A 21,486-nucleotide genomic window follows, 5' to 3' on the forward strand; every position below is an offset into this window, starting at 1 on the left:
ATGATAGTAAAGCAAGGAGAGAAGACCTAGACCCAATAAAAGTGCCATCATCTAAATACCACAAACTTAGGAGACAATTTTCACTAAGAGGATTGGAACCAAGAAACTGAAGCAAAACTGATGAGAATAACAGAGGACCAAGTGGATCACCCTGCTGTACACCAGTGGAAGCAAGAATACAACGGTGGCCAAAACGTAATTCTGCAGGCTGGTTATAACACCAGTACACCCAACGAGATATTTCAGGAAAATCCTTATAAACACGGCTGAGAAAAGCAGTGCGGCTGCATTCATTAAAAGCATTTTTCATATCTATCTTCAGAAGAGCTAGTGATTCATCATCACCCAACTGAGATAGAGCATGACGGACAGCATGAATAGCCCCTTCCAAGCCACCTGGAATGCCAACTCCAACTTGGCCATGAGGAAGGAAGACATCTGGAAGAAACGGACAAACAAAGTGACAGCACAACCGACTGGCAAGGCGACGAAGGACTGAATAGGGCTGGGCGGTGTTGGAGTTTCGCTTCACGATATATCGTGCAGAAATATATCACGATATTACTATTTATCGCGGTTATTAAAGATGACTGCTATATTAGAGTAGCTGACTGCTTTATTAGGGTATCTCGATCCTAGCTGACTGTTCTATTAGAGTATCTCGATCTTTGCACCTTTAGTGCAAAAATAACAGTTTATTGCAGTGTGGTGTGTATTGTGCACGTCATCTCCCGGTTCCCGGTTTTACCGATACCCAACATGTTGTGAATGGCGTATTTCCTTTTTCCAAGGGGGTAACAATGATCCGGCGAGTGTATTGTAGTCAATGGGCTCACATGAGATGATTCCAATCCCGGGTACTTGTCTGTATATGCCAATACACGGAAAAAAGCGGTCTGGCCACGCGAGACTACATTATGAGCGCATGTTTTGTGGGTACTTTAACAGGGAATTACCCTTAGGAAGTCCCTATTTGGTTCAAGGGGGCTTCTCTCACAACTCGGCGAAATCCCCTGAGGCAATGGGCGTAAGAGTGGTTCTGGTAGATGAAGACAAGCGCGAGCGATTTAAGTGTCCATACTGCAATGAAGTATTTGACAAGCCTCACCAAGCCGCGTGTGGTGACCGCTATTGCGAAAAGTGTCTCGCCGAATTGACTAGCAAAGAGTAAGTGTTCTCTTGAGACCAGTTTGTTGACATTACTGTTATAGTGGTGTCATCAAATGTCTATGCTGTCATGAGACACTGAACAACTCGCAGGTATGACTCGCCATATCATTATAGTAGTGGCAATCTGTGTGGTTTAGTCGTTCAAGGACTCTGCTTGTCAACGTGAGTTAAACGCCTTAACAGTTACGTGCGACTGGAGCGGGTGTGAATGGAAGGGAAAGTTCCACGAGTTTAAGGTGGTGATCTGGCACATTACATCATTATAAACACTATTTTTGTAGGTGCACGAGACAACTTGTGGATTTGTGTTGCTGAAATGTGACGACTGTCATGAACCAGTCGCTCGTAATACGATGGAACAGCACAAGAGCAGACATGTTTGGGTAGGCAGTGACCTTTTAGTGTATAATGTTGGGATCTCTTCTACAGTCATCTTCAGTGGAACGTGATGGCCCAGCACCTGGTTCAATGAGGGACCCAGTGACCTTGTTAACATCTTTAAATGATGTGAGTGCTTGTCTGTTACATACAGTCTTATTATTAACCATCAATAGTTGGTATACCATATTAGCATAGCTTTATGACTCATAGTTAGGGATTGGACCACAGTATACTACCTGACAAGATACAAGGCATGGTTCACATGGCACTTTGAAGAGCTTGAAAGGACAATATAATATTGCTTACTGTAGACTATCAAGTTGTAAGTAAGGGAGGGTATCTTCCTTACTATGAACTCTGCTATTATTGTAGGTTTTATATAATAAACTCTCTAAGCTTGAATGATACAAGCTGCTTTGGTGGAGCCCATTGATTGACCTTTCCCACAGAAGAAACATGCCATATCACAAGGGGTACATTTCTGTTAGGGTTCGGAACACATTTCTGTTCTTAAGAGTCTCTGTACTCACCTTCTGGTATCAATGGCTTTTAGAACCCCTTTGGTCATTAGAATTTAACAGAACGGTTTGTAAGTCACACCCTTAGTTTAAACACTATGTTACAACTTTGCTCAGTATTGTTATATCGTCATGTTTGTAACTCAGCATGATTGTTGTCTAGTGAAACTATTGACTAGTGAAACTAGCTATTGCCAGTGTTATTAAGATGATGGCACACTTCACTCACAGGCTCTAATTCCTCTTGCAAAACCCCCCATCAATGGCCAACCTAGTATGCAGTGCAAATTATGGAAACCATATTTGCATTCGAAACACGGTGCATGACGTTATTTCCAATCCTTATTAAGAGTCGTACATCTATAACGTGGGAGGTGTTAACGTGACTCACTCTATAATCTATCTAGTTAGTAACTTTAAAAGTTTCATAATAGCTACATTCAACATGCCTCAAAATCCAATTATTATTATTATTGTTGTGATGGCCAAATTCTCTGTATGGTCCACTATTTGTTTAACTGTCCAAATTTAGTCATTTTAAAATGCAGATCATTTGTTAATTAAAATTGCTCTATAATATGAGGTGTTTGTCAACTTCGTAACTAAATAGTTAGCTTTTTCCTGTTTTTTAAAGTTGCTTCAGATCTCAATGCTATTTTCACAGTTTTTTAGCTTAAAATTGACTTTAATGATGGGGGAACTCCCTTCTCAATGAGCCCGTCCCTATCATTGACACTATGTACTGTCTTCAATCTCTTAATTTACATGAAGCTATTATATTGGAGTCCAGTTGGAATCAAGGAACTTATCAAACAGTACAGTAGTACTATTTAAGTAGGGATTGCCCCTAAAATTTGTGTGCCGCCCAAAATTCTGCCTTTAAAAATCATTCTAGAGACATTTTACGTGATGAAAATCATCTTTGCAAAATAGCACAAGGCCATATAATATAGTACAGCATTAAATATAACAAAACACAAGTGATATAGAATTTTTTTTAATCGCCAAAACTCAAATTTTAGCCTCACTGATCAGTCACAAGGCTAGAGGCCAAACGAAACAGTACACAGCCACAATAACAAACTCACCAGTGGGATGTGCCTTTTGGGGTTCCGATGAGTGTAGGCCCTATGCGCCTTGTCTATTCTTTTATCTTCAATCAGGCTGCTTGTCTTTTTCATCCAAAAACAATATCGAGGCACTAATTTTCCATATCAACACTTTCTTTCAGTAGCATATTTAGACGCCACAGAATTACTTCAGAGCTGGATTTCAGAAGTGCTTCAGTCTGGTGCTACTACAATAGCTAGATATCTGCAACTTTGCGATTGGGATCCCATTTGTGATAGGTTTGCGACCACGCCCGTCAAATAAAGATCTAGTTATAGCAATAGAATACAGAGGCCACATCTCTTAAACAATCTAGCTTTACTTAACAGTAAACAAAATTACCTGGTCTAGCTAGTTGCACACCTCTTTTTTGACTCAAGATACTCTAATACAACAGTCATGTATGATATTCTAATAGAACAGTCACAAGTTACACTGTAGCTAGCTGCATGCTACAACCAAAACTAGTTTTAATTCTATGCAATAAAAGGTAGTGAAACAAGAGATGAATGATGGTATTACAGCATAGCTCGGTGGGAAAATCCCCATTAGCTATAACAATTATTTTTTTCAATGCCAAACAAGGGACTTTCCCACCAAGCTATGCTGTAACACCATCATTCATCTCTTGTTTCACTACTTCTTATTGCACAGATCCCTACTAGTGTAAAGATGACAAAACACAAAATTAATGTCAACCATTTGGCGGTATCTTCTCTGTCTCCCATCCCATTCTTTGAGATGATAAGACTACTTTTTAAAACCTATGACTATTTGAGGTGTGAGTATATGATGCAGAACTTATTTACTAACCACTACATAGTTAGGGAGTCCCTTCAGCAGTGAACTTGTTGAAACCTCAAGACAACCACTATCAACCATGTGAATCATACCGCTTTAATCTGCCAACCTTTTAAGAAAAGAGTGGAACATCCCCACCCCCAGCAGTTCATGTACAATGAGAGTCGTGAAACTGGATAGAATGTCAAAACTGGTTACTGAGCAGACAACAACTTTCAGTTAACAGCAGTGCTCACTCTGTAGTCCATGTGCATCACTACTGTACCACCTCCCTTAGTTATATCATACATGACAGTATAGTCTCAACATTAAGTGCAGTATTAAACTTATTACAGGCAGCAGGATGTAGCATTTTTAAATTGTCAAAACCTGTATTTTGGTCTGCCTTCCTTACTGACCAGTCACAAGGCTAGCTAGAAGCCAAACAAAGCAGCATACAGCCACCATTTTATGCCACGACAACAAACTCATGGGTGGGATGTGCCTTTTATGGTTCTAGCAAAAGTAATGTGCATGTCAAGAAACCATACCAAGGTGTTAATTTTCCATATCAACACTTCCTCTAAAGGGCATATTTAGACTGTAATATATCCTTGGTAGTATCAGGTAGCAGTTAAACTTGGCTTATAAAATGATTGCAATCCCTTAAACAATCAGAACAATCAGTACTGAGGCCATACCACTAGGTAATCTAGCTCCATAGAAAACAAGGTATTGAACCACAACTCCCTATAGCTTAATCTACTGCATAGGGAGACTCTAATACAGCAGTCACGTGTGTATTTATAGCTATGCTCTAACAAAACAGTTAAAACCATAGTTAGCTTTTTTTTTCATCGTAAAACAATTTTTGTAAGCAAAATTTGTACAAAACTTTTTACATAAGATTGAACTACTCTAATAGAGCAATCATTCATGTAAATCTTACAAAAATACTTTTACATGAGAATAAAGCAAATTATGGTAGCTAGTGTAATAAAATAATGAAGTAGGGTTCCATCAATAAAAAGTAGTGAAAGTGTAGGTATGAGGGAAAATTCCTATTTGGCATTGTAGTAGTGTGATAAAATTCCTGCTTTGGCACATTGAAAAAATGGTGAAAAACATGCCAGTTTAGGGATCATCCAACATCACTATTATACTAAGTAGGATTTTCCCTCATAGCTACCATAATTCATCTCTTGTTTCACTACTTTTATTATCACTGGAACCCTCGTACAGACAGTGAAAGATATTATTATGGTTAATAGGCAAACCTCAGTTTAGGGCCATGGCCAGGATCAGCTTTGGTATCTTCATGTGTAAAAAAGAAGTAGGGTAGTGAGTTTGAGGTGAGCTGGCTTCACCGGACAAGTTTTGTGCCTCCAACCTTAGTTTGCCCTGCACCATACACTTACCTTCATACAACTAGTGTGGATGGAGTGCCAGTCAAAATAACTTGTAAAATGGTACCAACACCCAACATGGTACCAATACCCAACATGTAAACTATGTACCGTAAAATTTGTAGTACAATTTGTCATCTTTATAGTGGCCAAAGTAATATATAGGCACCAAGCTAAAGCTGAATTTCTGTAATATCAATGTTAGAGCACAAGTAGAGTACTAAATTATACATTTTGAGTGAATGTCTTAGAAAATGGTTAACTGGTTATGCAAAAAATAACTGATAACTGGTCTGGTGTAGTTCTGTAAATAATGCATGAGAGTATTTGTCTGTAGTTTGTGGGGTATTCCCCTAATATTAAGGTTATTTGGTGTGATTGTTACTATAGGTGCCAATGTGGACAAGTACTGAAACCGTTCGATTGGCAAATTGTGAAGAGGAGGTACAGAAGTTACGACAAACTGTTGAAGAGTTACAAGCAAGCTACTCAGAGTTAATGTTGATTGTACAAAGCCTTCAGGCTACTAGTTACAACGGTCGTTACATCTGGAAGATCCCTGAAGTAGCTCGTCGATCAAGGGAAGCTAGAGAGGGAAAAACCCTGTCACTATACTCTGCACCGTTCTACACATCTCGCCATGGTTACCGGATGTGCCTAAGGCTATATCTTAATGGAGATGGCACAGGTAAAGGCACACATCTCAGTTACTTTCTGACTATCATGAGGGGTGAATTTGATGCTCTGCTACAATGGCCATTTCAGCAAGTAGTTCGTCTTGCCTTGAGGAGCCAAAACCCATCAAAGAGTGACATTCGTCACTGCTTTAAGCCGGATGGTTATTCATCATCTTTTACACTACCCAAGTCAGACATGAATATTGCCTCGGGGTGTCCGAAGTTTGCTCCAGTGACTACACTAAATGACGATGACTTTGTGAGAGACGACACAATGTTTCTACAGTGTGATATTGACCAAACTGGAATTGAAGAAATTAACTGACACACACCATAAACTAATTTTCCTTGTTGATATGTTTTTGATACTTTTCATTTTGTTGATGCCATAACTTCTTTAATTTCTTTAGCTGAGAGGCAGTTAGAGGGTTGCCATCAGCATCATGTGTTGGTATCCCATCGTCATCAAACTGGCTATACTTGTCTGTTTCTTGACGAAATATTTCGTTTGGTGGAATTTTAGCTTTTCTTTCCTTCTCTCTCTGTACAACATATATTATAAACTTATGGCAACAGCTAAGTAACCACCTTGCTCTCTTCGAGCTGTTGTCTGTGTAACTCCTTGCGATATCGTTCCTCTTCCTTCATCTGTAAGCAACACCACATAGTGACCTCATAACAGATGTATGAGAGGTCTAGCCTGACTAATACCACTACTGGTATATTGATAACTTACAGGATGTTTACTACATGTGTGCTACCTTTTGCTCTCGTTCCAATTCCAACTTCAGTTCCTCAGGGCTAACTAGTTTCACTACTGTACGACCTACAAACACACTAAATAATGTCCTAACTTACAATCCTCTAACCTTCCTTGTCTTCTAGCCTCACTCCCAGCTCAGGGAGAGTGTTGTCCCTTAGTTTATCACAAGCTTCAAGTATTGCAGTAGCTACAAAGTACACGAGTAACAATACATACAACACACATCTACTAACATTTCTGTTGAAGAGCTATGGTCCTGACTTCATTTCTGAACTCTGCTAGTGTTTCAATGTATGCCAAACTCTAACCAAGTCACCATGGCAACAAATATTGGTATGACAACATTTACCTGGTCCCCTTGTTTGCTGACATCAGCAGAAACAGGGAAGCCAATCAAATCATCTTCTTTACACACACCAAACACCTGCAACAATCTACCATTATCAGTGGATAACACAATCCTGACAACATTTATCACATGATCCGAGCACTACCGGATCACATGATTCCAGCACCAGTGATAACATGATCCAAATACCACTTGATCACATGATCCACTCACCTTAAACAAATAGGTAAGGTACTTGGTAATCTGACCCAACAACGAAGCATTAGGTGATTTACACTCTGATATGTAGCTGTTACTAAGGGTAACTAAGCCTCTCATGTGATGCAGCACCATGGGTGTGTCCACAGAGTCTAAATAACCATATGGTTACCATGGCAACATAACACTACAGAACCCACCACACATTGCCACATGTATGGCTTCTTTCTTCTCATCAAATCTGCCAAGTGTTAGATTATGTAATACAACAGTGACCACACCCACTTGGCATGCAGCTGAAGTTCAAGATGAGTCCATTTAGTGTAGCCTTCAGGAGAGGCCATATTGTACCTACGAATTATGTCCTGTACGGTTAGGAAGAACTCCTACAGTAATCATTCTAATTAATACACACTCTGAACATCACAAATCACAGTACATTAAACGTCTTCTCCACTTGAATGGCTTCAGCCATAGTATTCTTCCCATAGTCAAGAGTAGCGTACCATGAGTGCATGAGAAATGCTAGTCGTAGTTGTCGAGCAGTGTGCTGCTGTAAGGCTTCCTATGTACAATACATACCCACAACATAATAACATATTGTGAATCAGAAATTAGACGTGAGTGATCATCTATTAATGTGTTGTTCTGTCCATGGGCATTGCTACCTTCCCTACGTGCAGGTCAGTTAGCTGCTCTTTGACCTGCTCTAGTAGAAGTAGGTATAGATACTGTGAAGATACTATGTGAGCAAAAGAGTCAAGCAAAAAAGTAAGCACCAAAAAGGTGTGCTACAACAAACAAACAACAAAAAGTAAGCACTGAAAGGATTTGGACTTGACCACTTCATCAGCTCAACTGTTCAGGCTGCAGCTGAAGTTATTCTATACGTCATTTTGATTAGACTTTTTATCCTCATAGTACTCGGTAGAGTAATTCTTCCCTACATACAAATATAAGCAACCTTAAAGCACTTGAGATCAAACAAATAAGAGTGCTATTATTTCCATACAGCTACATGCGTAATATATTTTAAATCGCCAGAAGTAGCCAAAACGATGTTATCTGTTTGTTTTATGACCAAGCTTGTACTATATAGACACTTACTGATTGTCTGGGGGCTGAAAACTGATGTGGTTCAAAAACACTCCAACAAAGATGACCAGAAAGTACTTTATAAACCATTCAAAGTACCGCTGCAAGTGTAATATGAAAAAAATACTCCGGCATGCTCTCGAGCCGAATACAGTACTCGGCTTCACTTCAAGCTACATTAGTCTCTCGCCCACGTCCTCATGCTATTTTTTCCATATTGCACTCACGGCAATGCTTTAACTAGTAGTATATACAGTACAAAAACACAACACAATTGAAAGGGAATTATAAATGACTTAAGTTACATTGAGGCTTTGACACCTTACAGAGGATTAAAAAACTTGCTAATTAAGGGGCATGGCACCCATTTTGCTCATGAGTATTCATCCATCCCATCCCAAACGAAACAAGATGAATACTCACAAGCAAAACGAGTGCCACACCCTTTAATTAGTTTTATAATCACTTGCACTCTCGCGAGACAATGTTGTGTTATGAGTGGTACCACCAAGAGTACATAATAATGTTATATATTATGTACTCTTGGTACCACCAAGAGTACATAATATATAACATCATTATGTACTCTTGGTGGTACCATACCTGGTATAGAACTGTGGGTCTATCAAAGTGTTCTATAACTGTAGAGAAGTACCAATAAGGTATTGAGGTTCTATTCTATCTGTACTTTACAATGATGTGAATTTCACAACTGTAAATGGTTTTGTTAAGGAGAAACTAGACTTAAAGTAATGACAACGAATGGCAGTCACAGACCATGAAGGATTACAACAATCTTTCAATGACCATATACAATCGTTCATGCCTGATATAACGCTATGAACACATACCAGAAGTGCATTTTTATAAAATACTTTTTGCTAGCTCTCTGGTAGTTTATGTAATTTGATGAGCATTCGCACACTTTTGTCGTACCCCCCCCCCCCCCCCCCCCCCCCCGATTACTCCATATTTTGACTAGTTATCAAAATGGCTAACTGGCTATACAATGGATTGTTTAGTTCGTCTTGTGGTACAGTTCTTTATTCTTAGTGTAACAACTATAGTGCTATAACTGTAGATCTGAATATCAACAATAACAACCACGCTTACACGCATACTTGTATGGCTTCTTGTAGCTTAGTGCTATATAGCATAGGGTTTCTATTTGTTTGTATACTGAGCAAGAAGGGTTTTAAATTAATACTGCAATGCAAATATACAAATTATCAGTAGTAATATGGCTCTTAGAGCGTTTGTGCCAATTACTGATATAGTAAAAATTGCCAAATCAGCAACTGATCAGTGAGCTGATTATGCTACATGTATAACAAAATTAGTACATGTGACCAACATGTGATAATCTCAGCAAAAACCTGACTTGTTTGCACAAACATGCATTTTGAGAAAAACAAAATTATAAAATTCGTAAACATTATGCATGCTACAAAGACAAGACATCGAGTATGAAAAGCCTGAGGAAGCCTGGAATGAAGGATTGTCAGAAAACTCTGGAAACGAGGAAGAATCGTAGGACAAAATGCTGTGTGAGATTGAAGGCAAAATTATGACAGTTCTACATTACTGAAACACAAGCTCACACAAACACACACACACAGACCTTAATGGTGATAAAATTCTTCAGTGATTTAGACATCTTACAACCTTCGATTGTCAGGTGTCCGGAGTGTAGGAAATAGTTCACCCATTGGTCATCTTTGTTACAAGCCTACACAAATGTGTTACCATAGTTACCAAAATATACTATGACTCCATACTTCAGCCTGAGCTATCTCGTTGTCATGGTGAGGAAACTTGAGATCCACACCCCCAGTGTGTATATCCATGTGAGGACCAAGAATAGCACTGTGTGTGACACAGAGTGTGACATGGAGCATTGCACAGAGGGTTACAAACACAGCATCATTACATACATACCTTGCCATTACAGAGCACTCTATATGCCATCCAGGTCTGCCCTGATGTGATGACATGACTCACATGATCCACTAATTACACACTAACCTTTCCCCAAGGGGATTCCCAAAATGGCTCCCCAGGTTTAGAAGCCTTCCACAAAGCAAAGTCATTACGAGACTTCTTCTCTTGAGTATGTGTTGTTGCCACAGTGAGTTCCCCTTCACCTTCATTAATCTTGTCAATGTCTCCGACAGCCTCAGGCACTAGTTTAGCATAGGTATGATCAGGATGTTGTGAGAAGGTGGTTGTGTCAAAATACACAGAACCATTTGACTCATAGCTACACCAAATATGACATCATACCTTAGAAGATGTGTTAGAGGAAAACATTTTGCATTAAATATTGATAAGTATAAAGATACTTACAAATATAAAGAAATATTTGATGGCCATTAAAAACTAGACACTGTTACCCTTACAAGAAAGACTAGGGATCAAAGAAATAAAAATGTAAGGAGGTCACCTACACCTGAAGATACAATAGTGAACATTTAATCCCTAATTCAGTCTATACCCATGACTGAATTAGGGCACTAGTATATCTACAAATGTAGGAGACCTCCCTTGTTCCACTACCCTTTATGATCCCTTAACTTTTCCTTGTTTACACTATTTCTTTGTAACATTATTATGACTGCTGAACCTGCGTATACCACATCAAAAGAAAGAATGGCACCTGAATTGCTTATGTCTGAACATGCTCTGCAACTATTAATAACTGAGTGGCCATCATTCCTCATTTTCAAGCCTGTTACACAGCGCTACAAACAAAGAACAGTACTGGACAGATGTTAACAACATCATGGGGTGAGCCTGAGCGAGTCAACTTGCATACAATTGTATTTGTGCATGGTTGAAGATTAACTGTACACATGCTATGTTGTGAGTTGGTATTTTGTAGGTGGAAAAGTATGAGCAAGATTGTACAAAATTGAAAAAGATAATTTGCTAGCAATGGGCAAGCTATGGGAACACTTCACATTTAATAGCTGAATAAAATAAATTACTTGTTTATCATCCCTTCCCGCCTCAATAAATTGAACTGCCTCGACATATTTTTTTTAAATTATAATTGCTCACGTGCAATATATTAAGCGCATGTGTAAATGTATTTCGTAGTGACAATGCTCTTTGTTTTGATATTGATTCGTTGTGGAGCGAAGATATTGAAAGGATGGTATGGTTGTACTGTACCAGATGAAAGTTCGTTTGTTGACATTTATGTTGAGTACAGCTCCGGGTCAATAGACCATAGTTTCGCTATTCCTGACGAGTATCGCAGCACAGGATATACTACAAGAGTCGGCAAAAGCCAGAAGGAATCGATTGTTGTAGATTCCAGTTGTCCTGTTGCAGAGGTTGTAAGCATTCTTGGACACTACATTCAGTTTGTTTTGAATGATAATGCACTAGTTTCCGTGTCGATGGAACAATTGCCGCACCCAGTCAATGCTTTTTCCGTATGATGGAATCGTCCCGATTGCAAAATAGGCTGCCACAAAAGTATCCAGTTGTGAGACCAAACAGATTTTTGGATTTGAAGTATGGTCTCGTTGATTTCTTGCAAAGCAATTCACTGGGATGGACAGCTGCTTATGTCCAGAGTTGTGGGGTTACATTTGTTAATTCTCTTGCTGTAGTCTTGTGGGATATTGATGGAAACCATCGCACACTTGCTGATCGTGAACACAGAATTCCACAACTCTTGAAAGCTTTTCACGGGTACAACAGGCCTGAACAGTCCAAAAAGAAGAAAATCACTTCAAATAGGCTGAACGAGGCTAGTTTACTAGTTTATTCATCTTCTTTATTTTCTCTATCTGAGAAAGCCAGAAATGGAGTGAATTACGTACAGCTATTTTGCAACTGGGTGAAAATTTACGGAAACATGCCGTATATCTGAGAATGAAGCTGTACAGGCTAGCCAAGCTAAACAGTTCTGCAGTCAGACAGATATTGATGATTTTCAGGTTCTTAACCCTGAATCTTCTATTACTCCCACATTAACTGCCCGCTATCAAAGTCTTCACTTAGCCATGGAACAAGCTGATGAGTACGAACCGATTCTTGTTGAAGATTTCTCTCCTGCAGATAATAGACATCGATACAACTACAACAAAGGTCTAGTTGTTACCAAAAAAATTTTACGATTCAACCAATTTTATTATTGTATACAGATGGAGGCCCAGATCATCAGAGTACATTTCCAAGTGTGCAAATAGCCTTGATTTGCACATTCATTCGACTTGACTTGGACTTTATGTGTGTGATTAGAACACCCCCTTACAACAGCTGGAAGAACCCAGCCAAGCAGTGTATGTTGCTTCTCAACATTGCACTTCAAGGGACTGGTATAGCTCGCTGTGCAACTGTGTATGAAGACAACTTGAGATCTTGCAATAGCATGAAGCAAATTCAAATGTTAGCTGAGGAAATTCCTGGAGTAAAGAGTGCGATTACAGATAGTGTTCAAGCTCCAAAGAGTCTTCTGTACTCTTAATTTTCTCGTCTTAAGCTCAAACAAGAGCCACTTAAATCGTATCATGCAGCAAGTGCAGATGACACAAACAACCTCTGGGATGAAATCAAAAAATTGATGATTCGGTGACACAAGATCACTGCCAAGTCCCTTGCCTCCAAGAAAATACAAGATTTTTTCCAAAGCCATTGCATTCGACGACATTACATGTTCAGCATTAAGAAATGTGTGAATGACGACTGCTTGATATGCAAGTCACCCCACCTTCCTTTGGATGTGTTTGAATTAATACACCACATACCAGACCCAATCCCACAAGGAGATAGGTATCAAGATTTCTCCAGTTTACAGTGGAACCTCAGTTATCCGAACCCCTTGGGAACAGAGATGGTCCATAAGTCTGAAAAGTCCATATCTCTGAAACTCTGTATAAATAACATTAAAATAGCATACCGTAGATTCCCTAAAAATTCGGCAGAAATAAATTAATTCCGTTCGTGTCTGGCCGAACAATTAGGAAAAAAATGTACCAGCCCGTTGTTATTGTCGAATTTTTAGGGATCTATCCCTAATACAGTCTACACGCTTCATGGCTATGTTATTTGCAATCTGCTTACTGGTTACTTCTGGATTTATTTCTACAGGGACCAACAGGAACGCCTTGTGGCGGAACTGACGATACTGGCCGCAACACTCACTTCGCTGCAGCACTATATACCGTGATTGCCTACATTATCCAGGAGAGATCAATGTCATTACTGTATCGCTTTTGTATACAGTCACTCGACACTAATAATAATAGAAACCACAATCAATACTATTAAACTAACTATCTCGTAATAATTAATTAAATCTCGCTAGCTCCCAGTTGCTGCATGAAGTGTTCCATGACTAAACAGAGCATTATATCTGAGGATGTATCATGTTTGTGGGCTCCAGGAAAGATGTTATTCTGTGAACAGAAACGAAGATCGTTTTGTGGTAGCCGTGATGTCACACGATGATATCGTTGGGCACGTTCGTTCCGTGAACAATTTCACACTTTGTGCTCAAGCAGTTCATCCAGCATTGAGGTAGCATAATATGTGAGGTCACTGGGAATCCTCAGTACTAAAGAAACCTTCGTCAATTAGTATTCCAAGTGCCGAAAAATTAGCGCACTTGTAATAGAAACTTTCTTTCCGCTTGCCGAAATTTAGAGCACATTGCGTTCAAAGCACGGGAAGTGCCGAATATTTAGAGATGCCAAAATTTTAGGGAATCTACGGTAATCAAAATTTTTTTAAACATCAGTATTTTTAACTACCCTAATAGAACAGTCACTACTCTAATAGAGCAGTCATTTCCGTAATTCGGTTAACCGAGAATCCAGATAAGTGGGGTCCGGATAACTGAGGTTCCACTGTATTTTGCACAGACACTTCAGAAAAGCACAGGCCTTCACTGAGTAAGGATGATGCTCCGAAATCCCATGGAATGCCTTTCTCTCCTTCTGCCCAATATGCAAAAAATGTCGGCACTGTTTTGCAGTGTGAAGAGTGTTCAAAATGGAGACTATTCTACTCCAAAGCTTCCTTGAAAAAGGATCAAAAGTTGGAACTAGAACGTCTGCTGGACAATTTTTCATACGTGTGTGGAAACTTGCTTCTTGACATTGAGTGTGACGAGGAATCTGTACTGAATTCTGTTTTTGTGAAAGCAAACTTGGCTTGCAGCAATCCCATAGAGATACCATATTATTCTTCTGGAAAGGATCCGATATGCTACTTCTGTGGAACTGAAGATGATATAGTTCAAAAGACTGATTTTCTTCCTGGTTGTACTGCGTGCTGCACATCTGGAAATGTAAACATTATAAACCTAAGTCTTGACTGACATATCTATAGCCATGCAGTACATTGTTATATGATATTTGAAGTTTAATAAATTTAACAGAGTTAACATGGAAGCTACGAGTTTCTCCGGGTACGGAAAAGGCGCGCGCTCTGCACCTCTTAAACCGGTTGAACAGGTCTAACCACTCCAACACGTAATCCCGTAGCAACGGTTTAGTTAAACTACTAACTGCTGGTGAGAACTCGGTCTTTACGCTCAACTGAATTCAGCTCAATGGAGATTTCGTTGCGAGACGAAGATGTTCAGGCAATTATTCTGGGCTTGGCTACGCACAGGGAGTGCATTGAAGGTGTGGCACAACGAGTGGCTCTAGCTACATGACCAAACACTGCTCCAACCCTGGAGGCTACTACCGGTTCTTCTCAGAACCTCTCTCAGCCACCTCTTCCAGCTCAGGACGCTTCTTCACAGTCCGGTTCCTCTCAGCACCAGCCTCAACCATCTCTCGAGGCCAACCAAGGTACGTGTTTCTGGTAACTCAACATGTGTGGCTGGTTACACGACGTTAGCCTCGAGGCGGCTAGCTCACTCGCTCGTAGCTCCTCCCATTCTTTACGGGAGTGACCTCATTTGTAGTAACTCTTCTCTACTTCTTAGTGGATTTTTTTTTGTTATAGCTTCTCCGCATGGTATTGACCCTTTGTGGCTAGGTCCCCTATTCTGTGGTGGCCATCTGTTCTGTAGGTTAATGGACGAATCACGTCCATTCGAAGTGCACCCCGCGGGTGTCGACAAACAACGCAGCTATTCAGTGGAGCCGTGCTCTTATCGTTCGGCCTATCAGCTTGCAGACAAGCGGGGCAATACACGTCGATTCACAATGTGTGCTGGCGTCGCAGACATGCCAATCCGGGCAAGCAGGGCATGCTTGGCTTGCTGACGCGGCTGCTTACCTGTCATTTCTCGACAGGCCGAGCCCCCCCCCCCCCCTTAAGTGGCGCCCAATCTTTGCAAGCGGACCGCATGCGGGGCCAGGGTCGAACTGCTGTGTGAGGCACGTAGGGTTTACCTACGCACACTATAACCGTTCAACTCGAGGTAGCTCGTTGGACCGGGCAAACAACGGCCACAGGTGGCAGGTCGGGCTATGCTAGGTCGTACCCAAGTCACACATGTTATCTTTGTACATGTATGCATGGTGTCGAGTCTGTATGTTAATTGTGCAGGCTTATATCTAGCAATCAATTATCGTCTCCTGTCTACCTCACAGGTAACTGGCTGGGTAACGTCCCTTCAGCACAGGAGCTGGCAGCCAACCAAGTAGGGAAGCTTGGTTCTAGTATGCTTAGAACAGCCCAACACTTGGCTACTGAACCAAGAGCAGTGCTAGAAGCTTGGCAACTGCAGCAACTATCCAACCCTTCAGTACGTGTTGGAGGAACCCTCCCCTCTATCCCAAGGAAGGTGATAGAAAAAATCCAAACAGGCCAGTACGTAGATTTTGCAGATTTCTCCCCAGCTAAAGGGCGGATCCGGACGCCCCTGTGCTCGGATGGGCAGTTACTTCTCGTACAAGTGGACGACGTGGCAGGGGCTAAGAAGCTCATACCTGATTTTCCGACCTGGGCTCAATGCTTTGCCATTTTTACAGCCGTGTTGGGAACATACAACCCTGCTCTACTACCCGATCTGATGGCGTACTTGTCAGACACAGCCACCCATGCCAAACGGTTCAAGTGGCCGAGCTGGGTCATTTATGACCAGAATTTTTGGCAAGATTTGGCCAGCAAACCTGGTTTATCCTGGGCAAGGGTTGACGCTACCATTTATGCTCAATGTTTCATGAACATGGCATCGAACCCTTCTGAGGCATGGTGCCGTTACTGCTATGGCATTGATCATGTGTCGCAATCATGCCCGATTGCCCCCAGGAAGCATCCAGTACAGCGGACTGCCGAGGTCAGAGCAGCTGATGCCCTGCAGGCCGATCAGAGTCAACAAGAAATCTGCCGCAAGTACAATTCACCGAAGGGCTGCAGGTTCCCTTATTGCAGATTCGCCCACAGGTGTATCATTTGTGGCACCCCAGGTCACTCAAGGCTGCATTGCCACACCTCAAACAAGGTGCAAGATGGCGCAATTTCCACCAGAAGTAGCTGACTGAGTCCTGACCTCAGTGGGTGCAGACTTGTGTTATTGTATATGTGTATATTAGGCTATACAGATACTGTATTGATTCATCTAGGCTGCACGTGCGGACACATGCTCAAAACTCATAATATATAGTTGTTTTATTCAGTGTTATATCCTTGTACATGTTGATGCAGTGATATGTTACAGTTCGTCGCCCAGAGCGAACGGAATGTGTGTACACGTTTGGGTGGTCAGTGCAGCTAGACCAATTTGTCACTCGGGTGCGGTAGCTATAATGGTCATTCATGATAGTTACTTGTCACCTCGTGGTATCAGCGGGCACACCATCCGGCCTTTCAGATGTGAAGGCATGATATGCGTGGTTAATGGATCTCTCCTTCCGGTTCTGCAACCACTCTAGCCTTAACGTTAAGTGTGTCCGACGTTGATGAGTACTTAGCTATATCATTGCTATCTCTGTTTGTCTAGAACTGGATCAACCGACGTTACCAGCAGACTCAGAGAGCTGTACCAATGCTGCAACTTACTACCGGATGGCTCACCCAGACTTCCGGAGCACTGCTATGCAGTGGTATCACTCGTCCAAGTATTATTTTGGAGAAAGCAGCTGGAGACACTTCCAGACCAGCAGTTTGCCGAACTGATTCTTAACGGACTTGAGAAAGGCTTTCGCATTGGCTTTAGGCCCAAGGGCTCGCCCCTAGAGTCTGCAAGGTGTAACTTACTCTCTACGATGGATCACCCGAGAGAAGTATCAGCTTACATCAAGAAAGAGGTAGCAGCCCGTTGTGTCGTCAGGCTAGACTCGCCTCGCCAAGCGCGAGAGTGGGGCGTTCACTTCAGCCCACTAGGAGTGATCCCCAAGAAAGGTAGACCAAACCAGTGGCGCCTCATCATGGACCTCTCAGCCCCATCTGGTGCGAGTGTCAATGATGGAATCTCACAGGAACTCTGCTTCTGCAAATACTCCACTGTAGCTGACGCAGCCAGACAAGTACTTGCGCCAGGAAAGGGAGCTCTGTTGGCCAAGATGGACATTAAGCATGCATATCGCAACATCCCAGTAGCACCGGAAGATCGCCATTTACTTGGCTTTCAGTGGAATGGATGTGCGTATATTGAAATGGTGCTTCCATTTGGACTCAGATCAGTAGTGTTGCACCGATATCCAAATTAGCCGATTATTCCGATAACCGATATTAAGCAACAGAATTAGCCGATACCGATAACCGATCCGATATACACTAATAACACTAACACTCATCCTCTTCATTATTAAATGGCTCATATTAGTGACATAACCATTGATATACAGCTCATTCTAGGCTAAAATGTAAAGTTAGATGTATACCACAAGTAAAAGTTACTCATGGTAAACAGGTTTTAAGTACATTTTACTACTGCTATACAGTTGAGACAAGTGGCTGGTACTACATAGAAACCTAAAAACCTCAGTTTATTGTTGGGCATGGCCTAAACCCTGACAGTTTATTATGGGCATGGCTTGTAGTCACTGCTAAACCATTAACACATAACTTAATTAAAATGCCAAATAACTTATGTCTAGCCTCCCCCACATCATTATACTACACAGCGTAGTGGAGATTAACATCGGCCTTGATTTAATCAAAATCGATTAATCGGCTAGTAGCCAATATCGGCCCGATACCGATTATTGAACCGATTATCGTGCAACTCTACAGATCAGCTCCATTCCTATTTACGGAGATAGCAGACGCTCTCCTGTGGATTGAGGCAGAATGGCGTCACATGGGGGCATTCACTATATTGATGATTTCCTCACGATCGGGGCCCTAAACTCGTTACAATGCTTTCATAATGTAGCCATCATGGAGGCAGTGTGTGAGCAGGCAGGGCTCCCAACCGAACCGACCAAGTCCGTAGGCCCTGCGTCCACCATTGTTTTTCTCGGGATTGAGATTGATACAATCCAAGGTGGCTTGAGACTTCCAGTAGTCAAACTTACGGTGCTCAAGGACACTTTGAGGTCTTGGCGCGGAGCAACATCATGTCGAAAAGAGGAACTACAGTCTTTAAATGGGCTTCTGGCTTATGCTAGTAAAGTGGTGAAGGAAAGCCGGATCTTTTTGCGGAGACTCATCGACCTCGCGTCCAAGTTTGATCATCCAGACCACAAGATTCGACTCAACGTAGAGGCACGCTCGGATATAGAATGGTGGTTTCAATTTGCGGAACCCTGGAATGGAGTCTCGATTCTGGACTCTCTAGTTCCTAAGCCCCCAGAGCATACGCTCACCTCGGACGCGTCAGGATCGTGGGGTTGTGGAGCGTTCTGGGAATCCCATTGGTTTCAATTGGAGTGGGCAGGCATACTTACTGACGTTCACATATCTATCAAAGAGCTCATTCCAATTACTGGCCGTGGTACTTTGGGGTCACTTATGGGCAGGAAAATCGATACGTGTGCTCTCGGATAACATGGCAGCTGTAGCGGCAATTAATAACCATTCATCCAAAGACCCAGGCATGGGGCATCTTCTCCGCTCATTAGCATTTATACTGGCTCATTTTCAATGCCAACTCTCTGCTCGTCACATTTCGGGGTCCCACAACACAGTGGCCGACGCCTTGTCACGCAATGAGCTATCGTTATTTCACTGTCTCCACCCGCAGGCAGATCAGGTTCCAATAGCCATCCCATCAGAACTACTGCACCTATTACTATTGGAGGCACCAGACTGGACCTCCTTTCGCTGGACAGTGCTGTGGAACGAGATTTTTCACAGGGGATAGCGTCAGCCACCAGAAGAGTGTACAATACAGGAATTAGGAAGTTTACTCAACTATGTAATCACTTACATATTTCTCCCTTACCCTCCCCGGAACCATTACTCCGTAAGTTTGTATCGTACTTAGCCTTAAATGGCATCTCCTATAATACTATCAAAGTATATTTATCGGCGGTTCGCCAGTTTCATGTTCAGCAAGCTCACTCGCCACCCGACATCAGTCAAATTCCACGACTTCAGCAAGTTCTGCAAGGAATTAAGATTTCTGGTGCATCATCTCCGGCAGTCAACAACCGGCCAGAGCGTCTTTCAATTACACCATCCATCCTTCATGCCATCAAAACTCTCTGGGAGCTACAGCCCCTCACTACGGATAGAATTATGCTGTGGGCTGCTTTCACTACATGCTTCTTTGGGTTTATGCGGTCTGGAGAACTATGCTCAGACTCGCACAACGACGATTCGGCTAGGGCTACGGCCGACCTGGGGTTTGACGACGTAGCAGTGGACAGCTACCAGACACCATCCCTCATTCACATCCATCTAAAGACATCAAAAACCGACCCCTTCTATTCGGGAACAGACATCCTTATTGCAGCCACAAAGGATGATCTTTGTCCGGTTGGTGCACTACTGTCATGGTTGGTAAGACGTGGACAGGGACCAGGCCCCCTATTCCACTTTTCATCAGGGGCACTTCTGACTCGCCCCCAGTTTGTCTCGAAACTCCGACAAGCCCTATCTGAGGCTGGTATCTCACCGGAAGGCTTCTCAGGTCACAGTTTTCGCTCAGGAGCAGACACCACTGCAGCTCAGAAGGGTATCTCTGACACGCACATAAAACAACTGGGTCGCTGGAAGAGTCAAGCATATCAGCGCTACATCAAAACCCCTTGCTCATACTTGGCAACTCTAGCAAGTACCATGTCTACAGATGCTCCCACATCAGGCAACCAGAAACAGTCGTAGGGATGACACTACTCATCGATGTTGATTACGGAACACAGTACTCCCATACATAGTTACAGTCTCATGTGTTTATATATATATCATGTACTGTATGGAGGGAAACTTTGGCGCCGTTAAAATTTTGGCGAATTTGGCGATTGACCATGAATTCGCCAAATTTTCCCCATCCAAATATTTTGGTGGCGAAGAAAATAGCAAACCAAGCCTCGAACTAATCAATTTTCTACTCAACCAAGGGATAGTGGGACAGGCATTACGCTAGAGCCAAGCCTGCCTCGACTACCTCACTAGGTAGCTAGTTACTGTACACGTGGTATCCTCAAACTTCAACTCGAAACGGGCATGACAAGTATAGCGAGTCCTACCATGTTAAGTACAATATTCACTATTCCAGAGGGTGTAGATCTACTGTCTATATAGTATTACCTTTTAGTTGGTAGCTGACTCCAGGCGCCGAATCGCTGAGAGGCATGGCACTCCAGTTCTCACTTCAGGTACAGCAATTAGTGATCTAATTAATTCAATACGTCGTGCGCTTTGCTAACAATTCGCCAAATTTTATTTTGCCAACAGTGATATTTTGCTTGATTCGCCAAATTTTCCCCCCTCCAAAGTTTCCCTCCGTACGGTATGCTAACTATTATTATAATCATGCCTGGTGCTCATTATGAATAGGTATATGAGGGCCAGCCTCGGTGTATGCTTCACTACACGCTCCTGTACGTATGTATTCTCGATATAGGGCCATCAGCTGCCTAGGTATGTGGTCTCGGTGGAGTGGCGACATACTATAGTGCTCCTCATCAAGAGATTACATATCCCTATCTGTAAAGACATGGATTAAGGTTGA

The 21,486-nt window shown here is 42.0% G+C and overlaps 2 protein-coding genes across 3 annotated transcripts in view; one reads left to right on the top strand and one right to left on the bottom strand.

Annotated features, from left to right (window-relative positions):
* Nucleotides 1-811: 811 nt before the first annotated feature.
* On the top strand, nt 812-6,434 carry LOC136248638 (TNF receptor-associated factor 2-like). Its single transcript, XM_066040403.1, has 6 exons — nt 812-1,167; nt 1,212-1,260; nt 1,308-1,406; nt 1,452-1,553; nt 1,600-1,677; nt 5,756-6,434. The coding sequence occupies exons 1-6, from the start codon at nt 827-829 to the stop codon at nt 6,365-6,367; spliced, it is 1,281 nt and encodes a 426-aa protein (XP_065896475.1). The 5' UTR covers nt 812-826; the 3' UTR covers nt 6,368-6,434.
* LOC136248636 (cysteine--tRNA ligase, cytoplasmic-like) overlaps nt 6,331-21,486 on the bottom strand; it is a 37,489-nt gene continuing 22,333 nt past the window's right edge. Inside the window, exons 10-23 of one of the 2 annotated variants that reach the window (XM_066040400.1) lie at nt 10,473-10,707; nt 10,386-10,426; nt 10,226-10,313; nt 10,069-10,176; nt 7,792-7,917; nt 7,638-7,738; nt 7,553-7,593; nt 7,368-7,504; nt 7,155-7,229; nt 7,039-7,108; nt 6,912-6,992; nt 6,804-6,868; nt 6,631-6,690; nt 6,331-6,584 (exon numbers count right to left, since the gene is read on the bottom strand). In XM_066040400.1, the coding sequence (XP_065896472.1) occupies nt 6,381-6,584; nt 6,631-6,690; nt 6,804-6,868; nt 6,912-6,992; nt 7,039-7,108; nt 7,155-7,229; nt 7,368-7,504; nt 7,553-7,593; nt 7,638-7,738; nt 7,792-7,917; nt 10,069-10,176; nt 10,226-10,313; nt 10,386-10,426; nt 10,473-10,707 (1,432 nt within the window). In that variant the 3' untranslated portion in view covers nt 6,331-6,380. Of the gene's footprint in view, nt 6,585-6,630; nt 6,691-6,778; nt 6,869-6,911; nt 6,993-7,038; nt 7,109-7,154; nt 7,230-7,367; nt 7,505-7,552; nt 7,594-7,637; nt 7,739-7,791; nt 7,918-10,068; nt 10,177-10,225; nt 10,314-10,385; nt 10,427-10,472; nt 10,708-21,486 lie in introns of both variants that reach the window. The other variant, XR_010697788.1, reaches the window with a different exon arrangement.

The sequence above is a fragment of the Dysidea avara genome, chromosome 3 (genome assembly GCF_963678975.1).
Source record: "Dysidea avara chromosome 3, odDysAvar1.4, whole genome shotgun sequence".
Lineage (NCBI taxonomy): Eukaryota > Metazoa > Porifera > Demospongiae > Dictyoceratida > Dysideidae > Dysidea > Dysidea avara.

Bases quoted from the DNA above. Each gene is read 5' to 3' on its own strand.
- LOC136248638 (XM_066040403.1), top strand. From the start codon at position 827: ATGGGCTCACATGAGATGATTCCAATCCCGGGTACTTGTCTGTATATG. The intron at 1,554-1,599 runs GTAGGCAGTGAC...TCTCTTCTACAG, and splicing joins ACAAGAGCAGACATGTTTGG to TCATCTTCAGTGGAACGTGA. The intron at 1,678-5,755 runs GTGAGTGCTTGT...TTGTTACTATAG, and splicing joins TGTTAACATCTTTAAATGAT to GTGCCAATGTGGACAAGTAC.